Consider the following 22558-nt stretch of genomic DNA (forward strand, 5'->3'; position numbering starts at 1 on the left):
CTTCGAGCCAGCATCACCATTCAATGTGATCATGGCTGATCATTCTCAATCAGTACCCCGTTCCTGCCTTCTCCCCATACCCCCTGACTCCACTATCCTTAAGAGCTCTATCTAGCACTCTCTTGAATGCATTCAGAGAATTGGCCTCCGTGCCTACTGAGGCAGAGAATTCCACAGATTTACAACTCTGACTGAAAAGGTTTTACCTCATCTCCATTCTAAATGGCCTACCACTTATTCTTAAACTGTGGCCCCTGGTTCTGGACTCCCCCAACATTGGGAACATGTTTCCTGCATCTAACGTTTCCAACCCCTTAATAATCTTATATGTTTCAATAAGATCCCCTCTCATCCTTCTAAATTCCAGTGTATACAAGCCTAGTTGCTCCAGTCTTTCAACATATGACAGTCCTGCCATTCCGGGAATTAACCTAGTAAACCTACGCTGTACACCCTCAATAGCAAGAATATTCGTCCTCAAATTTGGAGACCAAAACTGCACACAGTACCCCAGGTACAGTCCCACTAGGGCCCTGTACAACTGCAGAAGGACCTCTGCTCCTATACTCAACTCCTCTTGTTATGAAGGCCAACATTCCATTGGCTTTCTTCACTGCCTGCTGTACCTGCATGCTTCCTTTCAGTGACTGATGCATTAGGACACCCAGATCTTGTTGTACGTCCCCTTTTCCTAACTTGACAACATTCAGATAATAATCTACCTTCCTATTCTTACCACCAAAGTGGATAATCTCACACTTATCCACATTAAACTGCATCTGCCATGCATCCGCCCACTCACACAACCTGTCCAAGTCACCCTGCAACCTCATAGCATCTTCCTTACAGTTCACATTGTCACCCAGCTTTGTGTCATCTGCAAATTTGCTAATGTTACTTTTAATTCCTTCATCCAAGTCATTAATGTATATTGTAAATAGCTGTGGTCCCAGCACCAAGGCTTGCGGTACCCCAGTAGTCACTGCCTGCCATTCTGACAGGGACCATTTATCCCCACTTTGCTTTCTGTCTGCCAACCAATTTTCTATCCATGTCTACCCCAATACCATGTGCTCTAATTTTGCCCACTAATCTCCTATGTGGGACCTTGTCGAAGGCTTTCTGAACGTCAACGTACACTACATCCACCGGCTCTCCCCTGTCAATTTTCCTAGTTACATCCTCAAAATATTCCAGAAGATTAGGCAAGCATTATTTCCCCTTCGTAAATCCATGCTGACTCGGAACGATCCTGTTACTGCTATCCAAATGTTCCGCAATTTTGTCTCTGTTCCTGTTGTCTCTCTCCCTCCTTTCTTAAAAGGCGGGATAACATTAGCTACCCTCCAATCCACAGGAACTGATCCTGATTCTATAGAACATTAGAAAATGATCACCAATGCGTCCACAATTTCTAGAGCCATCTCCTTAAGTACCCTGGGATACAGACCACCAGGCCCTGGGGATTTATCAGCCTTCAGTCCCATCAGTCTACCCAACACCATTTCCTGCCTAATGTGAATTTCCTTCAGTTCCTCCGTCACCCTAGGATCTCTGGCCACTAGAACATCTGGGAGATTGTATGTATCTTCCTTAGTGAAGACAGATCCAAAGTACAGGTTTAACTCGTCTGCCATTTCCTTGTTCCCTATAATAAATTCCCCTGCTTCTGTCTTCAAGGGACCCACATTTGCCTTAACTATTTTTTTCCTCTTAACATACCTATAAAAGCTTTTACTATCCTCCTTTATATTATTGGCTAGCTTACCCTCGTACCTCATCTTTTCTCCCCGTATTGCCTTTTTAGTTATCTTCTGTTGCTCTTTAAAAGAGTCCCAATCCTCTGGCTTCCCGCTCTTCTTTGCTATGCTATACTTCTTCTCTTTTATTTTTATGTTGTCCTTGACTTCTCTTGTCAGCCACAGGTGCCTCTTACTCCCCTTAGAATCTTTCCTCCTCTTTGGGATGAATTGATCCTGCAACGTCTGCATTATTCCCAGGAATACCTGCCATTGCTGTTCCACCGTCTTCCCTGCTAGGGCCTCCTTCCAGTCAAATCTGGCCAGCTCCTGCCTCATGCCTCTGTAATCCCCTTTGCTATACTGTAATACTGACACTTCCGATTTTCCCTTCTCCCTCTCAATTTGTAGATTAAACTTATCATATTGTGATCACTGCATCCTAATGGCTCTTTTACCTCTAGTCCCCTTATCAGATCAGGTTCATTACTCAACACTAAATCCAGAATTGCCTTCTCCTTGGTAGGCTCCAGTACAAGCTGTTCTAAGAATCCACAAACTCCCTTTCCTGGTGTCCAGTACCAACCTGATTTTCTCAGTCTACCTGCATGTTGAAATCTCCCATAACCACCATAGCATTACATTTGCGACATGCCAATTTTAGCTCTTGATTCAACTTGCACCCTATGTCGAGGCTACTGTTTGGGGGCCTGTAGATAACTCCCATTAGGTACTTTTTACCCTTACAATTCCTCAGTTCTGTCCATACTGATTCTACAGCTCCTGATTCTATGTCACCCCTTGCAAGGGAGTGAATATCATTCCTTACCAACAGAGCGACCCCACCCCGTCTGCCCACCTGTCTGTCTTTTCAATAGGTTGTGTACCCCTGAATATTCAGTTCCCAGCCCTGGTCCTCTTGTAGCCATGTCGCTGTAATTCCCACAACATCATACTTGCCCATGTCTAACTGAGCCTCAAGCTCATCCATTTTATTTTTTATACTTCGCGCATTTAAATACAACACTTTAACTTCGGTATTCACCTCCCCTCTCACACCATTGGCCCTGACCTTACTCTCTTATCCCATCTAGAACTTTCCTTCCCATTTATTTGAGAGTCCTTTGCAATTTCTCCTGTATTCGCTTCCCCTTTAACTCCATCTTCATATTGCTAATTTGTCAACCCCTCCCCCCTACTACTTAGTTTAAACGTTACACACGTGTCGCACTAGCAAACCTGCCTGCTAGAATGTTGGTCCCCCTGCTGTTAAGGTGTAACCCACCCCAGAAGAGATCCCAGTGGTCTAGAAATCTAAATCCCTGCTCCCTTCACCAACCCCTCAGCCATACATTCATATCCCCGATCTCTCTGTTCCTGCCCTCACCAGCACGAGGTACAGGAAGCAATCCAGAGATAACCACCCTCGACGTCCTACTTCTCAGTCTTCTTCCTAACTCTCTAAACTCACGTTGCAGTACCTCCTTCCTCTTCCTCCAGACGTCGTTCGTGCCCACTTGCACAACTACCTCCGGTTGATTGCCTTCCCTCGTTAGGATGTACTGAAGCCGGTCCGTGATGTCTTGAACCCTGGCACCAGGGAGGCAACAGACCATCCTCAAGTCCCGCCTGCCGCCACAGAATCTACTGTCCGTACCTCAGACAATGGCGTCACCCACTACTATGGCTCTTCCCGACTTTGGTCTCCCCGGTCAAGTCTCCTTGCCTGGATTAGAGCCACCAACCTGTCCGCCGCTCGGACCTGATATGAGGATTGTCTTCCATGGTGGACCATGCAAAATATTTACTTAATTTATCTGCCTTTTCTTTATTTTCCCTTTACATCTCATGAGATTAAGGGAGTTTGGAATGTCTCCAATCACTCCAACCAACCTCCACAAATGGACCATAGAAAGCATCCTATTGGAATGCATCAAAACCTGATTTGGCACTGGTGCGCCCCAGAAATGACAGAGTTGTGGATGTAGCCCAGTTCATCACATAAATCTGCCCTCTGCCATTTCCTTCATGAACATTTTATGTTGTTTCAGGAAAGCAGCCACCATGGTCCCAAGGACCATTTTACACCTGTCATCCTCCCTTCTCCCCTTTTCCATTGGACAGAAGATACAAAAGCTTGAAAGCACATACCACCAGGTTCAGAAACACCTTTATCCCTACTGTTATCAGGCTATACCATAAGATAAGGGTGTAAGCCGAATTCTCCAATCTCCAATCATTGCAGTGTTTTTAATCTGCACTTTCTCTGTACCTGTAACACTGTAAATCTGTAACACCAAATTCTGCACTCTGGTATTTTTCTCTTTGTGCTACCTGTTGTACTTGGGTAATAGCTTGATTGCATTCACGTGTGGTATCATTTGCCTGTTTAGCACGTATACAAAGTTTTTCACTGTACCTCGGTACAAAACACCATGGTACAGACAATAATATACCAACATCAACCTTGTTCTCCAGAGACCCCATATTTATCTTAGTTACCCTTCCATGTAGGGTGGTACAGTGGCGCAGTGGTAGAGGTGCTGCCTTACAGCACCAAAGACCTGTGTTTGATCCTGACTACAGGTGTTGTCTGCACGGAGTTTGTACATTCTCCCTGTGACCACGTGGGTTTTCTCCGGATGCTTCGGTTTCCTCCAACATTCCAACAACATGCAGGTTTGTAGGTTAATTGGATTCTGTTAATCGTCCCTATTGTGTAGGATAGAACTAGTATATGGGTGATTGCTGGTTGGCGTGGACCCGGTGGGCGGAAGGGCCTGTTTTTAGCTGTGTCTCCAAATTAAACTAAATTATTTATATATCCATAGAAATTTTCCTGCTTGTTTTTATACTGCATGCAAGTTTACTCTCAAAATTGTTTTTTTCCCTTCTTATGAGCTTTCAGCTGTTTTCAACAGTTTTCTGCTGGATACTAAAAAACCAGTCCTCTCGTTTTATCACTAACCCCTGCCACAAAATATTTTTACAGCAATCTTGTAGTTTTATGGCCAATGTTACTGATACGAAATATTCAGTTACTGAGGGATTAAATCTCCACTCCCAGAACCAATTGTTTCTGAACATTTGCCCAGTTATTTAACTGTTCTGTTAGTGCTCCAGACCACAATGAATAAAACAAATCGTTTGAATACTCTGGGCTTCCATTCAACGGAAGTAAAATGGAGCAGATCCTTGGATTTTCACCTCATTCCCTCCAAATCCATGGGGACTAATGGGGGTCAATCCATAGAACATGGGAGGATTACGGTTTGAACATAAGCTTCCCATCCTGTGCTCTGACTGCGATGCTGTCTCTTATCAACAAGTCTCTTATGGGAGGAATGGCAGAGTTCCGTTATTAACGACCACCAAAGATAAGGATGATGTCAGATCAGACTTCTGGGGACTGTACCTTCCTTGACCATGTGGTGAGACTGGAGGTGATTACAATGACAGAAAGGCCAAGAAGTGTCTGCTCATGTGGTATCCAATGCTCTCCCAAATACATCTCCTGTTTCCCCCTCAGTTTTTAATTGTACTCCAATGAGACAGACTTGTGGTAAGGTGGCCATCAGTTTAAGAAAGCTCTTGTAGCTGTGCTGGTTCATTTCCAGTCCTGTGCTATGAGAATGTCCCAACTCTCAGCCTCAACACGTACAGCTTGACCTCGCAAGTTATTACACTGCAGGCTGCAAACATCCCACTAGAATAAACCCTCCAGATACAACTTCCTGTCTGTAACTTACCCCTTGTTTGTGTGTGGCTGCCTTGGTATTATTATCTCAATTTCTTAATTAAGCAGCAGGATGTTACTGGACGGGACTTATCCAAAATACAATCCAACTGCTGCAAAGCCAGACGTGGCTTTAAACCGATCTAATCTGAGTAACCTGGACATAAATCCAAGTTGTGTTGCAGACATTAAAGTAATGAGTTGTTTGCTCATTCCTATCCAGCTACAGACATGATAGACATAGACAGAGACATTGACATAGAAAATAGCTGTAGGAGGAGGCTATTTGGCCCTTCGAGCCAGCACTGCCATTTATTGTGATCATGGCTGATCATATACAATCAGTAACTTGCACCTGCCTTCTCCCCATATCCCTTGATTCCACTAGCCCCTAGGTGTGTTCCCTTCACAGTCTCTGGGAAAGGGACTTTCTGACCAGTTGCTGAGTGTTGGTCATCAGTTTTGTGACCACTCTCTCTTGGACACAGAGAGAAAAGAGCACTGGTAGAGGTTCTGAGTGAATAATCTGTGTCAGTGGCACCTCTGTTGGCGATGCCTGCCCCAGTGTCAGGCAATTGGGAATCCATGCCTAGGGATCGATGCTCGGAATCAAGGCTGCCACTCCCATGCACACTGAGGGACAGCCACATTGTCAGAAGCGCCAGTTTCCAGCTGAGGCATTAAGCAAGACTCTGCCTCCTTTCTCAGATGTCTGCAAAATATCACTTGGCGCTATTCCAAAGAAGAACAGCCGAGCTGTTCACAGATGGAATATTGTGTGGAATTCTGGTCACCTCAGTATAGAAAGGTCATGATAGCCTTGGAGAGGGTGAAGAGGAGATTCACCAGGATGTGCCTGTGGTGTGGTGTCTCTCTTAGTACCTGACAGAGACATAGATAGGGTAGACAGTGGTAAGTGTTCCCCAGAGCAGAGGTATTTATAACCAGAGTTATACAAAGGGTATAAACAAAGGGTTTCAAGGTAAGGAGTTAGAATTTAGAAGGGATGTGAGGAAGGATTATTTTTCACCCAGACAGTGGTTGGAGCATGAAATGAACAACAAAAGAAGCAGGGAGGAAGAGACTCGCAACATTTAAGAAGATTCAAGAAATTTGTGGATCGGTGAATAGCAAGGAAAGTTGTCTAAAGCTACAGCAGGGTAGAGATCAGATGGAAAGTTGGGCAGTGATAGCGGATGGAATCTAATCCCAACAAATGCGAGGGAATGCATTTTGGAATATCAATAAGGGGTTTCAAAGTTTCAATGGTTTCAAAGGTCTTTTTTTGTCACATGTACCAATTAAGGTACAGTGATGTGCAAATTACCTTACAACCATACAGGGTAGGACATTTCCAGTAAATGGTAGGGTATTAAGAAATGTGGATGAATAGAGAACTAGGTGACCAACTCCATAGTTCACTGAAAATGTCGACACAGACTGCTGGGGAGTGATGAACATAGAATATAGAGTATTACAGCACAGGAACAGGCCCTTTGGCCCACAATGTTCATACGGTCATCAATGATAGTAGAATTAGGCCATTCGGTCCATCAAGTCTATGCCATTCAATCATGGCTGATCTATGTCTTCCTCCTAACCCCATTCTCCTGCTTTATTCACAAAATGCTGGAGTAACTCAGCAGGTCAGGCAGCATCTCAGGATTCGGGTCGACCCGAAACGTCACCCATTCCTTCTCTCCTGAGATGCTTATTTTGTGAATAAATACCTTCGATTTGGACCAGCATCTGCAGTTATTTTCTTACACCATTCTCCTGCTTTCTCTCCACAACTTCTGACACCTCTACTAATCGAGAATCTATCTATCTCTGCCTTAAAAATACCCACTGTGCCAAACATGATATTGTAGGGACATACGGATTGGCCAGGGGGTCTCGAACCCTCGGATTGGCTAGCGGGTCACAAGGTGCAGCAGCACGGGGAATTCGTCAGTCTGGCGCCAAACTCTAGCGATTAGGTTGTAGTTAGTGTGTGTCCTGAACGAAAGTGTGTTGCGGTTTGTCACGGGTTTTGAACTGCAGAATAAACTCCGTTGGCAACACCACCCGGTTTCGGACTCACTACATTGGTGACCCCGAGGCATGGTCTGAAGATCACAGCAGCATGTCACAGATGGGAGCGAGAGCGGGCGAGGTTCACCTACCGCCGTTCTGGGCCCATCAGCCGCACCTGTGGTTCGTACAAGCAGAATCCCAGTTCCATCTTAAGAGGGTGGAGGAAGACCAGGAGAAGTTCCACCACCTGGTGAGCTGTCTACAGCCGGAGGTGGCCGCGCGGGTGGGTCGGTACCTGACCAATCCACCCCAAACCGAGCAGTATGTGGGGCTCAAGAGGCTCCTACTGAGGACTTTCGGCTGGAGCCAGAACCAGCGGGCTCTGAAGCTCCTCCATTTATCAGAGCTGGGGCAGCGGCTACCGTCGGTGTTGATGACTGAGATGCTGACGTTGATGGGCGACCATCAGCCGTGCATGGTTTCTGAAGCGGCTTTTCGGGACAAACTGCCCAGGGACGTCAGGTTAGTGTTGGCGGACGTCTCGTTTGAAGACCCGGTAACGTTCGCCGAGAAAGCCGACGCGCTCGTCACGGAGCGTCCCACCCGAGACGACTCGGTTAATCGGGTCTTGTGTCCCAGCGGCAGTCGGCTGAGCGGCCGAGAGGGCGGCACATCGGCCGCCATTTCGCAGTCAGCCCGCCAAGAAGGGGCTGCAGCACCTGCTTATTTGCAGCGGGCTCGAGCAACAGGGCCGAATAGGCGCGGCTGGTGTTTCTTCCATCAGCGGTGGGGCAGTGAGGCCCGAAGTTGCAGGGCCCCGTGCTCGTTTCCGGGAAATGCCTGGGCCGATCGAATGTAGAGGCAGTCTCGATCGGCCGCAACTGCCGCTTCTACGCTACGGATCAAGGCACCGGGACCGTCTTTCTGGTTAATATGGGAGCGGTCGTGAGTATTGTGCCCCCCTACGACTGTGAAGTTCGAGCGGGTGGGAAGGGCCCGCCCCTCATTGCGGTGAACGGCAGCCCCATCCGCACTTACGGTAAAAGGGCTATGTCCCTGTCCTTCGAGTCCAGGACCTACCGTTGGGATTTCATCGTTGCGGATGTGGGCCAGGCCGTTTTGGGCGCGGACTTCCTCTGGACTTTTTCGTTGGTCGCAGACGTCCGCCACCCCACCCAGCCCGGCGATCCAGGCCATCACCACGGCTCCCGGTCAGTTTGATGCGGTCCTCGCCGACTTCCCGCAGCTCCTTGTCCAGCGGTTCGATGCACCTTCCGAGAAGCATGGAGTCGTTCATTTCATCCCTACCGAGGGGCCGCCGGGCACGGCGCCTCCCACCCGACAAGCTGGCCATGGCTCCGGAGGAGTTCCTGAACTTGGAGAGACTGGGAATTGTTCGGCCTTCAACTAGTCCATGGGTCTCCCTCTTGCATATGGTTTCCAAAGCATCTGGGGGGTGGAGACCATGTGGGGATTTCCGACGACTCAACGCGGCAACACGGCCGGAACGCTACCCGATCCCTCACATACAGGACTTCTCGGCCAGCCTGGAGGGGGCTACAATTTTTTCCAAGATCGATTTGGTGCGGGGATATCATCAGATCCCGGTCCACCTGCCGGACATTCCAAAGACGGCTACTATTACTCCGTTCGGGTTATTTGAGTAGTTGCGCATGTCTTTCGGTCTTAAAAACGCAGCCCAGGCATTCCAGCATCTGATGGACCGTGTGGGTCGAGGGTTGCCGTTCGTGTTTATTTACCTCGATGACATTTTGGTTGCCAGCCGTTCGGTCCAGGAGCACTTAGTCCACCTCCGCACGGTATTCCAGAGGCTGCAAGACCATGGCCTGATCCTCCACCCGTCCAAATGTCAATTCAGCCTGTCAGCGGTAGATTTTCTGGGTCACCGGGTGACACCGGCCGGTGCCACTCCTTTGCCCGCTAAGGTGGACGCGGTCCGCTCTTTCCCCCGCCCTACTACCATCAAGGGCCTGCAGGAATTCATGGGCATGGTGAACTTTTATCACTGGTTCGTGCCTGCAGCAGCTCGGATCATGCGCCCCCTTTTTCAATGCCTCGCGGGTAACCCCGTTGAGTTGGTATGGTCCGCAGCTGCAGAGACGGCTTTTGTCGCGGTCAAACAGGCCCTCGTCAATGCCACCATGCTCGTACACCCACGCTCCTCCGCCCCCACAGCTCTGACGGTGGACGCCTCAGACGTGGCGGTGGGTGGGGTTTTGGAGCAGCAGGTCGACGGTCACTGGCAGCCCCTGGCGTTTTTCATCCGGCAGCTCACTCGGCCTGAGCTCAAATACAGTGCGTTTGATAGGGAGCTCCTGGCCCTCTATTTAGCGGGCCGCTCTTTTGTTGCCTACATGGATCACAAACATCTAACATTCGCTTTTTCTAAGGTTTCTGATCCGTGGTCGGCTTGCCAGCAGCGGCACCTCACCCTTATTTCGGAGTTCACCACCGATGTCCGTCATATTGCGGGTAGGCTTAACGCCGTTGCCCTGTCCCGGCCGGCCATTCCCTCCGTAGCCGCGGTAGGGGGTGAGGTGGATTTCCAGGAGCTAGCGGAGGCTCAGCGCCTGGAAGGAACTGCCGCAGCGTACGCCTCCACAGCCTCGGGACTGCGTTTGGAACAGGTGGCGTGCGGCCCAACAGGTACCAAGTTGTGGTGCGACGTTTCCCTTCCACGCCCTCGCCCGGTGGTGACGACCGCCCCGCGGCGTAAGGTTTTCGAGGCCATTCGTTGGCCTGGCACACCCGTCCATCAGGGCGACTTCAGCAATGGTGGCCGCCCGATTTGTCTGACACGGCCTGCGGAAGCAGGTGGCAGCCTGGGCACGAGCCTGCATCCCGTGCCAGACCTCCAAAGTTCATCGCCATGTCCAGCCCCCATACCAGAAATTCGAGGTTCCCCCCGTCCGTTTTTATCACATCCACGTGGATTTGGTTGGCCCGTTGCCCTACTCCAGGGGCTATACTCATCTGCTGATTGTGGTCGATCGTTTTACACGTTGGCCGGAGGCGCTCCTGTTGTCGGACACCTCGGCGGCCTCCTGTGCACGGGCCCTGGCGTTGCATTGGGTGGCCCGTTTCGGCGTCCCGGCTATCATCACCACGGATCGGGGGGCCCAGTTCACCTCGTCCCTCTGGGCCACGCTAGCACAGCTGTATGGGTCTCGCTTGCAGCAGACCACCGCCTATCATCCCCAAGCCAACGGGATGGTTGAGCGCTTCCATCGGCAGCTTAAGGCGTCCCTCTGTGCCCGCCTGACCGGCCACGATTGGGCTGACCAGCTGTCTTGGGTCCTCCTCGGCATTCGCACGGCCCCGAAGGCTGAGCTGGGCACATCCTCGGCCGAGATCGTCTACGGTTCGCCCCTGCGGGTGCCGGGTGACATTCTTCCCTCCACTCCCACCTTGCCACCGTCCGCCCCGTCGGTTTTGGGTTCCCTCCGGGCACGGGTGGGTTCTCTGGCTCCAGTCCCAACCTCCAGTCACGGAAGCACGGCAGTGCACGTCCCGTCGGACTTGCGGGACTGTGAGTTCGTGTTCCTCCGAAGGAATTCTCACCGCCCCCCTCTTCAGCCGGTTTACCAGGGCCCGTTCCAGGTGCTGAAAAGAGGGACTGTCACCTTCACCTTACAGGTGGGAACTTGTCAGGAGCTCGTTTCAGTAACCCGGCTCAAGCCGGCCCACTTGGACCAGGACCGCCCCGTGTTGGTGGCCCAACCTCCTCGCCGGGGCCGACCTGTGGCCGCCCCACTTGTCCCGCCAGCGGCGTCCTGTTTGCCACCTCTCGGCCCCCCGCCGCCTACGGCTGGGCCCAGGCCGCCGTTGTCGATCAAGCGCCCCCCGTCGCCTACACCTGCAGGCCTCCCCTCCCCTCCAGTGGCCCATCCATCGCCTCCAGCGGCGGTGCCCTCCCCGCCTCCTGTCACGCTGGCGGTATCGGCCTCCCCTCTCCGTACGCGTTCCGGGCGAGAGGTCCGGGCGCCCGTGAGGTATGGTTTCGAGGGTTCTGGGGGGGGGTCATGTAGGGACATACGGATTGGCCAGGGAGTCTCGAACCCTCGGATTGGCTAGCGGGTCACGAGGTGGGGCAGCGCGGGGAATTCGTCAGTCTGGCGCCAAACTCTAGAGATTAGGTTGTAGTTAGTGTGTGTCCTGAACTAAAGTGTGTTGCGGTTTGTCACGGGTTTTGAACTGCAGAATAAACTCCGTTGGCAACATCACCCGGTTTCGGACTCACTACAATATCAGGTTAAAATAATCTCCTCTGCCTGCACATAATCAATATTCCATAATTCCCTGCATATCCATGTGCCTATCTAACAGCATCACCCCTGGCAGCAAGGTTGAGGCACCCACAACTCTCTGTGTAGAAAACTGTGCCATGCATATCTCCTTTAATTTTTTTCCTTTTTCACTTTTATGCTATTACCCTCCAGTCTTTGACATTTCCATCCTCGGAAAAAGGTTCTGACTAACAACCCTATCTATGCTGTCTAAGGAATTTGGCTTGCTTGACTTCTTAGGTCAGTGCATAGAAAATAAGAGCTGGAATGTCAAGATGCAACTTTACAAAACACTGCATTCACGGAGTACTGTCTGCAGTTCTTATCAGCACACAACAGGAAGGATATGATTGCACGTGGAGAGTGTGGAGGAGATTCATGAGTTTGTTGCCTGGAGGAGCTTGGTTATGGGAAGAGATTGGATAGGCTGCGATTGTTTTCCCTGCAATGGAGGCTGAGGGATGACCTGATAGATGGATTTAAGATGATGAGAGGCATAGATAGGGTAGGTAGTCAGACACTTTACCATGTAAGGGGCATCAAAAACAAGAGGGATAAAAGGCATGGATACGGTCTTGTGTCCATAAGTTGATAAGTGATAGGAGAATTAGTCCATTCAGCCTATCAACTCTACTCCACCTTTCAATCATGGCTGGTCTATCTTTATCCATTAACTCCGTTCTCCTGCCTTCTCCCCATAAACCCTGACATCTGGACTAATCAAGAATCTATCCATCTCTGCCTTAAAAATATCCATTGAATTGGCCTCCATAGTCTTCTGTGTGGTGCGGCAGAATTTCCAGGTTTCTGTGCTGTAGAACTCTATAACTCTGACTGAGTATCTGGAAGAGCATGTGAATCACCATAGCAGAGAAGGCTATGGACCAAGTGCTGGTAAATGAGATTAGTATAGATGGATGATGGCCAACATGGAAACGGTGGGCCGAAAGGCCTGGTTCCGTGCTCTATGACTGTATATTCTGACATATGACTAATTTGCTACAGTTTTCTCACTATTCCCTTCTGGATAAAGGTTGTGGCACTATTTCTATTTCAATAAAAACTGTGACAGCCACTCCCTACCCTTATGTTCCTTCAAAAAATCTTGTAGGTGCTGATGTCACTCCAATTTTCACTCTCCTCATCTATCCCTTCACTTGACCATCATAATTCTCTGCCCTTTCTTCTCATTTTAATCCTTATATCTGCTGCTCCAACTTTCAATCTTGGCTCTCTCCTTACCCTCCCTGGCTTGTTTCTCTTTTACATTTACAGGGCTTTCTTTCACAAATCCCCCCTTTAGCTTTTCCAATAGACAATAGACAATAGACAATAGGTGCAGGAGTAGGCCATACAGCCCTTCATGTCAATGTGATCATTCACAATCAATACCCCGTTCCTGCCTTCTCCCCATGCCCCCTGATTCCGCTATCTTTAAGAGCTCTATCTAGCCCTCTCTTGAAAGCATCCAGAGAATTGTCCTCCACTGCATTCTGAGGCAGAGAATTCCACAGATTTACAACTCTCTGAGTGAAAACGTTTTTCCTCATCTCCGTTCTAAATGGCCTACCCCTTATTCTTAAACTGTGGCCCCTGGTTCTGGACTCCCCCAACATTGGGAACATGTTTCCTGCCTCTAATGTGTCCAATCCCTTAATAATCTTATATGTTTGAATAAGATCCCCTCTCATCCTTCTAAATTCCAGCGTATACAAGCCTAGTCGCTCCAGTCTTTCAACATACGATAGTCCCGCCATTCCGGAAATTAACCTAGTGAACCTACGCTGCACGCCCTCAATAGCAAGAATATCCTTCCTCAAGTTTGGAGACCAAAACTGCATACGGTACTCCAGGTGCGGTCTCACTAGGGCCCTGTACAACTGCAGAAGGACCTCTTTGCTCCTATACTCAACTCTTGCCATAATAGCCAACATGCCATTAGCTTTCTTCACTGCCTGCTGTACCTGCATGCTAACTTTAAGTGACTGATGAACAAGTACACCCAGATCCCCTATGAAAATACAGTCCATCTCTTCCAAAGCCTCTGAATTTTTACAAAATTAAACATAGTTCATGTTGTTCCCCATTGTGTCACATCAGAGACACACTCGGAATCATCCATTTACCACCAGCAAAACCCAACTTCTAGACCCTACTCCTTTGTGGAGAACATTGTATTCAGACAACTGAGTGAAATCTTTGGATGGACACATCTCTAGCCCAAATTTCTGAAATTGATAATCTTAGATAGAATAAAAACAAGGAGTTTGTCATTGTCTGCCCAGTTTATTCAACTTCTTTAAACTTTCATTACATGCTAAAAAAAATGTCCTGTATCTCCAGTATGGAAAATTAGTACAACAGATATCAGGGTTTGGAAATAAGATATTTGAAGTAATCTGAACTGTAAGTATTGATTAATATTGTCAAGTTTCCCTTTTCTGATTAGTCCTTATTGAACTTCATCATCAATAGATTTTTTTCAAATTTCACCATTGGTTTCTAATTACTAGCAGAGTGATGAGATTCATGAGTTTAACATCTGGGCGATTAATTACAAGTATTACTCTGAAATTTAAAACCTGTGCTTAAAAGATAAATGATACAATTCCTGCTGAAAGAGGATGGCTAATGTTTTCCTTCTGTTTAAGAGGGTCCGATAATTCTGCTCCTATCACTTATGACCGTAAATTATGTATATTAATTATACATAAATTGCACATACATTCTACAAGAAAGTGAAAAGAAAAAGATTGTGCAAAATAAATCAAGACATTAGTGCAAAAATACACAATCAGAAGACAAATCGATAGTAGTGTAATAGGTGGACTGCAATTTTCCATTGTCAAGGTAAGATTAGGATGTGCAGGTCAGTTTAAGGTCCCAATGGTTGTAGGAAAGAAGCTATTCCAAAACCTGGTGGTGTGAAACTGCAGGCTTCTGTTCCTCCTGCCCTACAGTCGCAGCGAGTAAACGGCATGGCCCAGATGGTGGGGACCTTTATGATGGACACTTCCTTCTGCAGGCAGCACCTCATGTAGTTGCTTTCAAAAAAGGTGGCGAGAGATTGTGCAAAATAAATCAAAATAAATCAAAATTGTGCAAAATAAATCTACTGTAGGGCAGGAGGAACAGAAGCCTGCAGTTTCACACCAATGACGCCTGACTTCTCCTCTCTTAAGTCTTAAAATACTGATCGTTCCAACACAATCCTCTGTTGCTGAACTCCTGTCATCTGGTTATTACACCTTTAGTTCTGTCCTCATTATCAAGCCCTGTCGGCTGAGTTACCTTGACTGATCTTTTCAATCACTTTCAGTGCAAACCAGGAGCCGGTTGCTTGCACTGATACTGCCCTCCACTGGGTAGTTTAAGAAAATAACTGCAGATGCTGGTACAAATCAAAATATTTATTTCACAAAATGCTGGAGTAACTCAACAGGTCAGGCAGCATCTCAGGAGAGAAGGAATGGGTGACGTTTCGGGTCGAGACCCTTCTTCAGACTGATGTCAGGGGGCAGGACAAAGGAAGGATATTGGTGGAGACAGGAAGATAGAGGGAGAACTGGGAAGGGGGAGGGGAAGAGAGGGACAGAGGAACTATCTAAAGTTGGAGAAGTCAAATGTTCATACCGCTGGGCTGCAAGCTGCCCAAGCGAAATATGAGGTGCTGTTCCTCCAATGTCCGGGGGGCCTCACTATGGCTCTGGAGGAGGCCCATGACAGAAAGGTCAGACTGGGAGTGGGAGGGGGAGTTGAAGTGCTCAGCCACCGGGAGATCAGGTTGGTTAAGGCGGACTGAGCGAAGGTGTTGAGCGAAACGATCACCGAGCCTACGCTTGGTTTCGCCGATGTAAAGAAGTTGACATCTAGAGCAGCGGATACAATAGATGAGGTTGGAGGAGGTGCAGGTGAACCTCTGTCTCACCTGGAAAGACTGTGAGTTACTCCAGCATTTTGTGAAATAAATGCCCTCCACTGGGAGACAGTTACTGCAGGCATATATTTCTCTTTGCAGTGAAGACATTCTCTCCGCTCCATCCACTGTCACATAGGCAATTGCCCAGCCAGTATTTGCCAAAACACACAAATTTCAACATTAAGTATCTCACAGTCAAAATTTGGTCCCTTGTCCCCATACAGCAGGAATTGTCAGGATTGATTGTAAGGAATCTGAGAGGTATTAGACAATAGACAATAAACAATAGGTGCAGGAGTAGGTCATTCGGCTCTTCGGGCCAGCACCGCCATTCAATGTGATCATGTCTGATCATTCACAATCAGTACCCCGTTCCTGCCCTCTCCCCATACCCCCTGACTCCACATACCCCCTGACTCCACTATCATTCAGAGCTCTAACTCTCTCTTGAAAGCATCCAGAGAACTGGCCTCCACTGCCTTCTGAGGCAGAGAATTCCACAGATTTACAACTCCCTGAGTAAAAAGATTTTCCTCATCTCTGTTCTAAATGGCCTACCCCTTATTCTTAAACTGTGAACCCTGGTTCTGGACTCCCCCAACATGGGGAACATGTTTCCTGCCTCCAGCGTGTCCAAACACTTAATAATCTTATATGTTTCAATAAGATCCCCTCTCATCCTTCTAAGTGGAGAAGGATATTGGGGTCCAAATACATTGCTCCCTGCAAATGGTAACACGTCGATAGAATGACAAAGAAGACAAATGATGTGCTTGCCTTCATCAGTCAGGCATTGAATATAAATGTCAGGATGTCATGTTGCTGCTTTATAAAACCTTGCTTAGGAAATATTTGGAGCATTGCGTGCAGTTCTGGTTTCCCCATTACCGGAAGAATATGGGGTATTTGGAGAGAGTGTGGAAGTTGTTCACCAGGCTGCTGCCTGGGTTAGAGGGCATAAGTTATAAAGAGAGGTTGGACAAACCTGGATTGTTTTCCCGGAGCTTCAGAAGCTAACAGTGGCATAGCAGTAGAGCTACTGCCTTACAGCGCCAGTCACGGGTTCAATCCTAACTACGAGATGCTGTCTGTACGGAGTTTGTATGCTCTCCCCGTGACCTGCGTGGGCTTTCTCCGAGATCTTCGGTTCCCTCCCACACTCTAAAGATGTACAGGTTTGTAGGTTAATTGGCTTGGTATGAATATAAATTGTCCCTGGTGTGTGTGGGGTAGTGTTAATATGGGGGATGGCTGTTCAGTGTGGACTCGGTAGGCCAAAAGGCCTGATTCCACGCTGTATCTCTAAACTAGACTAAAACTAAAACTAACTAGAGACCCAATACAAGTATATAAAATTAAGAACTATTAGTTTATTTTTGATATTGGTTTATGATTTTCACATAAACTGAGAAAATATAGAACTTTGTTTGCATGCTATCCAGTCAAATCACTGTGCATGTGTACAATCAAGCCACACACAAGTGCAACTGGTAGAGCAAACAGAAAAATACCAGAGTGCCGAATATTGTTACAGCATTATAGCTGCAGAAAAAAATATACGTAAAAGCATGCAAGGTGGGAGATCGGAACTTCAATCTTCGCTTATAAGAGGCCCGTTCAGATAACAGCGAGGCAGACACTGGTCCTGAATTTGCTGCCATGTGCTTATAAGCTTTTGGATCTTCGACCTAATGGAAGAGGGGAAAAGAGGGAATAACCAGGATGGAAATAATCCTTAATTATGTTGTCTGCTTTCCTGAGGCTTCATTAAGTTTACATGTTGACATGGGGGGAGGGAAATGGTTGTGGCGGGGGGGGGGGGGGGGGGGGGCTGTTTTGTGTGATGGACTGGGCTATATCAGTCACTCCCTGCAATTTCTTGTAGTCTTGAGCAGAGCAGCTGCAAAATCAATTTGTGATGCATCCCAATAGGAAGCTTTCTGTGGTGAATTAATGTAAGTTCGAAAGAGTTGTTGGAAACATGGCAACCTTCCTTAGTGCTCAGAAGTAGTAGAGACATAGGTGTGTTTTCTTGGCTCCAGCTTCAATGTGGTTGGTCCAGGATAAACTGTGGTGTTATTTGCACCTTGGAATTTGAAGCTCCCAACCATCCCCACTTTGGTACCCTTAGTGCCGACTGGCATGTGCACACACCTAATTTTCTGAAATATAAAATAGAGTTATAGATAAGGTGGACAGAAACTTTTTTCCAGTGGAAATTATACAAACTAGAGTGAATAGGTTTAAGGTGAGAGGGAGAAAGCTTAAAAGCTTAAGTCTTCTTTACAGAGAGTGGTGGGTACTACAAACACGCTGCCAAGGATGGTAGAAGCAGATACAATAGTGGCGTTTAAGAGGTTATTAAATAAGCACATGGCTATGAAGGATTTGAGTGTAGAGATTGCCTCGCATCACATTTGGCACAGATATTGTGGGCTGATACAGTACTGTTCTATGTTAAAAGGGACGGCATGATTTCTCGTTATCCTGACAGAAGTTAATGCAGTCTCTGCAAGGTCAGTTTAGAAAGAGAGAAGTTAATGTCCATGTTCTGTAATGTTGATGAGGACTTGTTTGCCCCAACATTAGTTCCTGAAATAGGTCGTATGTATGGAATTGAAAATTGGCACAAGCAGAATAGAGTGTTACAGAACTAATTACAGTGATAAATGAAAATCAGAAATTGATTGCCATTAAGATCAAGTAAAATCTATTTACAATTATGATCAGAGGTATTAGAAATCCACTGACTGTAAAACTACAGAACAGCCAAAAGTGGTGGTAATGAACAGGGGCTGAAATTTTGCATCCTGTGAGGCTGGATAATCAAGCACACAGAATGAGCTGTTTATGGAGACTTCAGTGGGATTTGAATCGTGAGACTGAGCAACAGTAGAAAAATAGGCCCCACACACTAAAAACAATTGCTTAACACGTTCAGATGCACCAACCTTCAGAGAAAAGATCTGATGGACTCACAATATTCATTCTGAATTTATGTTTTTATCCATCAGGATGTGGACTACACTGGCACCAATAATCTCCCTTCCAGTTGAACCCAGGATTCAGCAATTTATCAGGTGAACTCAGGACAGCTGACAAAGATCCACATTTGAGTTTTCAAAGTTACTCAGATCCAGAGCAGGTGAGGATGGTAGATTTTCTTTCCCCAAATTATTAATGAACCAGATGAAGTCTTTACAATTCAGTAGTTTTATGATCATTATTACTTATTCTCAATTTACTTAATTAGTTTTAAACTCCTCGCTGTTACCATGTGGTCGAAACCTCTACTCCTCGATGAAAAGTCCAGGCATCCGTTTACTTCTCCAGGTAACAATGCTAAGTTCTCCTAAACGCTCTGTTGTCTACTCATAGTACAGTAAACTGTTATTACAGACCTCTTTATAACGGATTTTGGTTATAGCAGACTTTCTCTTTAAGAACACAGGCTGCTATAGTTACACTGCGGGATTCATTGAAATTGACAAGCAATTATTTCTATAGATGCTTAACTCCATTAAACAATGTAACAAACAGCCTTTAGCATTTTTAGCAGAAACAAAAATATATTTTTAGCTGTTAAAAAGAACAGCTTTTTATGCTCTGGGTGGGCAATTGGTTGTGGGCAATTGGTTGTGGGAATTTGGTTGTGGCAATTGGTTGTGGGAATTTCACTTAGAGTGGAACAGGGTTTCCTCACCCTGCCACACCATTTTGCTCTCAATCTCTAAATGCAGGAATCAGCAGCAGAGGCAGTGGTTATTGCCATTCCCTAGCTCCTCTGGACTCAATAGACAATAGGTGCAGGAGTAGGCCATTCGGCCCTTCGACCCAACACCACCATTCAATGTGATCATGGCTGATCATTCTCAATCAGTAGCCCATTCCTGCCTCTTCCCCATACCCCCTGACTCCGCTATCCTTAAGAGCTCTACCTAGCTCTCTCTTGAATGCATTCAGAGAATTGGCCTCCACTGCCTTCTGAGGCAGTGAATTCCACAGATTCACAACTCTCTGACTGAAAAAGTTGTTCCTCATCTCCATCCTAAATGGCCTACCCCTTATTCTTAAACTGTGGCCCCTGGTTCTGGACTCCCCCAACATTGGAAACATGTTTCCTGCCTCTAACGTGTCCAACCCCTTAATAATCTTATATGTTTCGAAAAGATCCCCTCTCATCCTTCTAAATTCAAGTGTATACAAGCCTAGCCGCTCCAGTCTATCAACATATGACAGTTCCGCCATTCCGAGAATTAAGCTAGTAAACCTACGCTGCACGCCCTCAATAACAAGAATATCCTTCCTCAAATTTGGAGACCAAAACTGCACACAGTACTCCAGGTGCAGTCTCACTGGGGCCCTATACAACTGCAGAAGGACTTCTTTGCTCCTATACTCAACTCCTCTTGTTATGAAGGCCAACATTCCATTGGCTTTCTTCACTGCCTGCTGTACCTGCATGCTTCCTTTCAGTGACTGATGCACTAGGACAGCCAGATCTCGTTGTACGTCCCCTTTTCCTAACGTGACACCATTCAGATAATAATCTGCCTTATTCTTACCACCAAACTGGATAACCTCACACTTATCCACATTAAACTGCATCTGCCATGCATCCGCCCACTTACACAACCTGTCCAAGTCACCCTGCAACCTCATAGCATCTTCCTCACAGCTCACACTACCACCCAGCTTTGTATCATCTGCAAATTTGCTAATGGTACTTTTAATCCCTTCATCCATTAATGTATATTGTAAATAGCTGCGGTCCCAGCACCGAGCCTTGCGGTACCCCACTAGTCACAGCCTGCCATTCAGAAAGGGACCCATTTATCCCCTCTCTTTGCCTCAATGGTGTGAGGCAGCCTTCTTGGGCGACTGTGCTCCATGTAGTGACGGAGGTCCCACTTTGATCTTAGTGACTGGGCTCCTAGGTTCTGACCCAGTCCGGGCAATTATGTCAATGGAGGGGTGGTGGTAGGGAACCCTTACTCGGTTATAGTGGACAATTGGCAATAACAGACACCATCACTGCCCTATGGTCTGTTATAACAAGGGCTTACTGTACAATTAGCACACTTCAATTGGAGAAAGCTCTTGTCAAGTTTTGGATGGAGGGTAGTCTTGGCAGAAATGTTACAAAATCTTAGTTGCAGCCCCTTCACGCTGCTACTAATATGCACGTGTCATTGTTTATTCAAATAAATCATTATTTATTTTTTTCTAACAATCAGTAATACATTGTGACAGTATTGTTAAAAGTACGTTAGCATGCTGAAGACACTGACTTTATTTGGCCTTCTGTAAAGTACCAAATAGTGCTACTAATTTTATATGTAGCATTTATTGCTGTTCAGGCGAGGAACACGCTCAAACAGATCACGTTATTTACACCGCTTTCCTCTCACACTTCCACTATATTGGCAAGATATCCACGAGTCACATCACCATCTCCAAATGAAAACTACCAGTTATGATCATCAAATTTGTCTTCAATGCCCAAAAGGCAGTAAAATATACAATTCTAAAATGAGTTTTTAAAATGTAAAAGCAATTTAAAAAAGTATGTATATAACAAGTACAAATTACATTTGAGTTATCAGCCTTTTAAATCCCCAAACTGCAACTCAGAAATTTCATGAAACGTCCAGAATGTTTGTGTGATTAGAACTGTTTATACAGAAGCACAGGGTTCAGGTTAAAAATTCCACGGGTTTAATTACCTCTCCCACAAAATACAAATCAAATGAAACCAACTCCACATCACCAGCTTGGCTTCGTAATCTGAACTAAACATTCAACAGCCAGGACACCGCTTCAGGAAACTGTGCTTCAATCGGAGTATTAGGCTGCCATTCAATGAAAACATGAGGAAGCTAAGGAAAGCAATGAGTTTTGTGATTGATATGTTAACAATTTCAGATTGCACATATAGCGTTATGAGTTAGCTGAAAAAAAAAGAGCGATTTGAACCAAACTGATTCCTTCTTACCCAGGTGTGAACCAGCAAGGCCAGTTCCACTTGGGTAACTTCGCATCCTCCACCACCAATTCCTCCAAAATCACAACTGGTGGCAGTTAGAACAGAACCAAGAAAAGTGTGCAATTTCTTTTCAATTTTGCTCATGTCCAGCAATGAAAACTAGAGCAAGGGAAGCACCAATGGATTTCTCTTTGGTGCTTTCCAGAAGTTGGGTGTAATCAAAGGAGGTGAAACTCAATTGATGGCATGATCAGGAGAAAGACAAAACACAATAAACTCATGAGAAATTGCAGCAGCAATGGCAATGCAATGAAGGATTAGGCACACTCCCACACTTGAGGCGTTTGGGGTTTCTTCTCAGTAAATGTCACTTAAATATATGTTTAGCGAGCAGAAAAGTTACAAAGTCCACTGCTTGTCCTAGTTGCCAACTTGAGGAGGTCCTTCTGGTATGAGGGAGGTAAAGAAGGTGGTGATGAATGACCACGCGGAAGCCATGAAGCCAGGGGGCTCTGCCCCTCCTGTGCTCTCCGTGGTATCGTCCCCACTGTCACCGCTTTCACCACTCTCCCAACTTTCATCATCCAGACCTTCATCCATGAGCCGTTCCTGGAAAACAGATCACAACTTGTTACAATTAGCACAGCCTTGCCTGCATCCCAAAGGTGCTGAACCCATGATATTAACCAATCGTGGTGTGCTTGGATTGTTGTACTTTCCTCACCTCACCCCAGGAAATGCTCAAAATGGTTCAACAACACAGGCCTGATAAGAATTAACAGTAACATTTGTCAACCTGCAGATCTACCAATTCTTTAAAGATGGTTTTGTATAAACATCCAATTGAGAATGTGA

General features: G+C 46.7%; 1 protein-coding gene across 3 annotated transcripts in view; it reads right to left on the bottom strand.

The window, feature by feature from the left end:
- Nucleotides 1-21418: 21418 nt before the first annotated feature.
- Nucleotides 21419-22558, bottom strand: part of herpud2 (HERPUD family member 2) — a 34919-nt gene continuing 33779 nt past the window's right edge. For all 3 annotated transcript variants that reach the window (XM_078397613.1, XM_078397612.1, XM_078397614.1), the window contains one exon: nucleotides 21419-22312. In XM_078397613.1, the coding sequence (XP_078253739.1) occupies nucleotides 22124-22312 (189 nt within the window). In that variant the 3' untranslated portion in view covers nucleotides 21419-22123. The remainder of the gene's footprint in view (nucleotides 22313-22558) is intronic.

Source organism: Rhinoraja longicauda, chromosome 4 (assembly GCF_053455715.1).
Source record: "Rhinoraja longicauda isolate Sanriku21f chromosome 4, sRhiLon1.1, whole genome shotgun sequence".
NCBI classification, from domain to species: domain Eukaryota; kingdom Metazoa; phylum Chordata; class Chondrichthyes; order Rajiformes; family Arhynchobatidae; genus Rhinoraja; species Rhinoraja longicauda.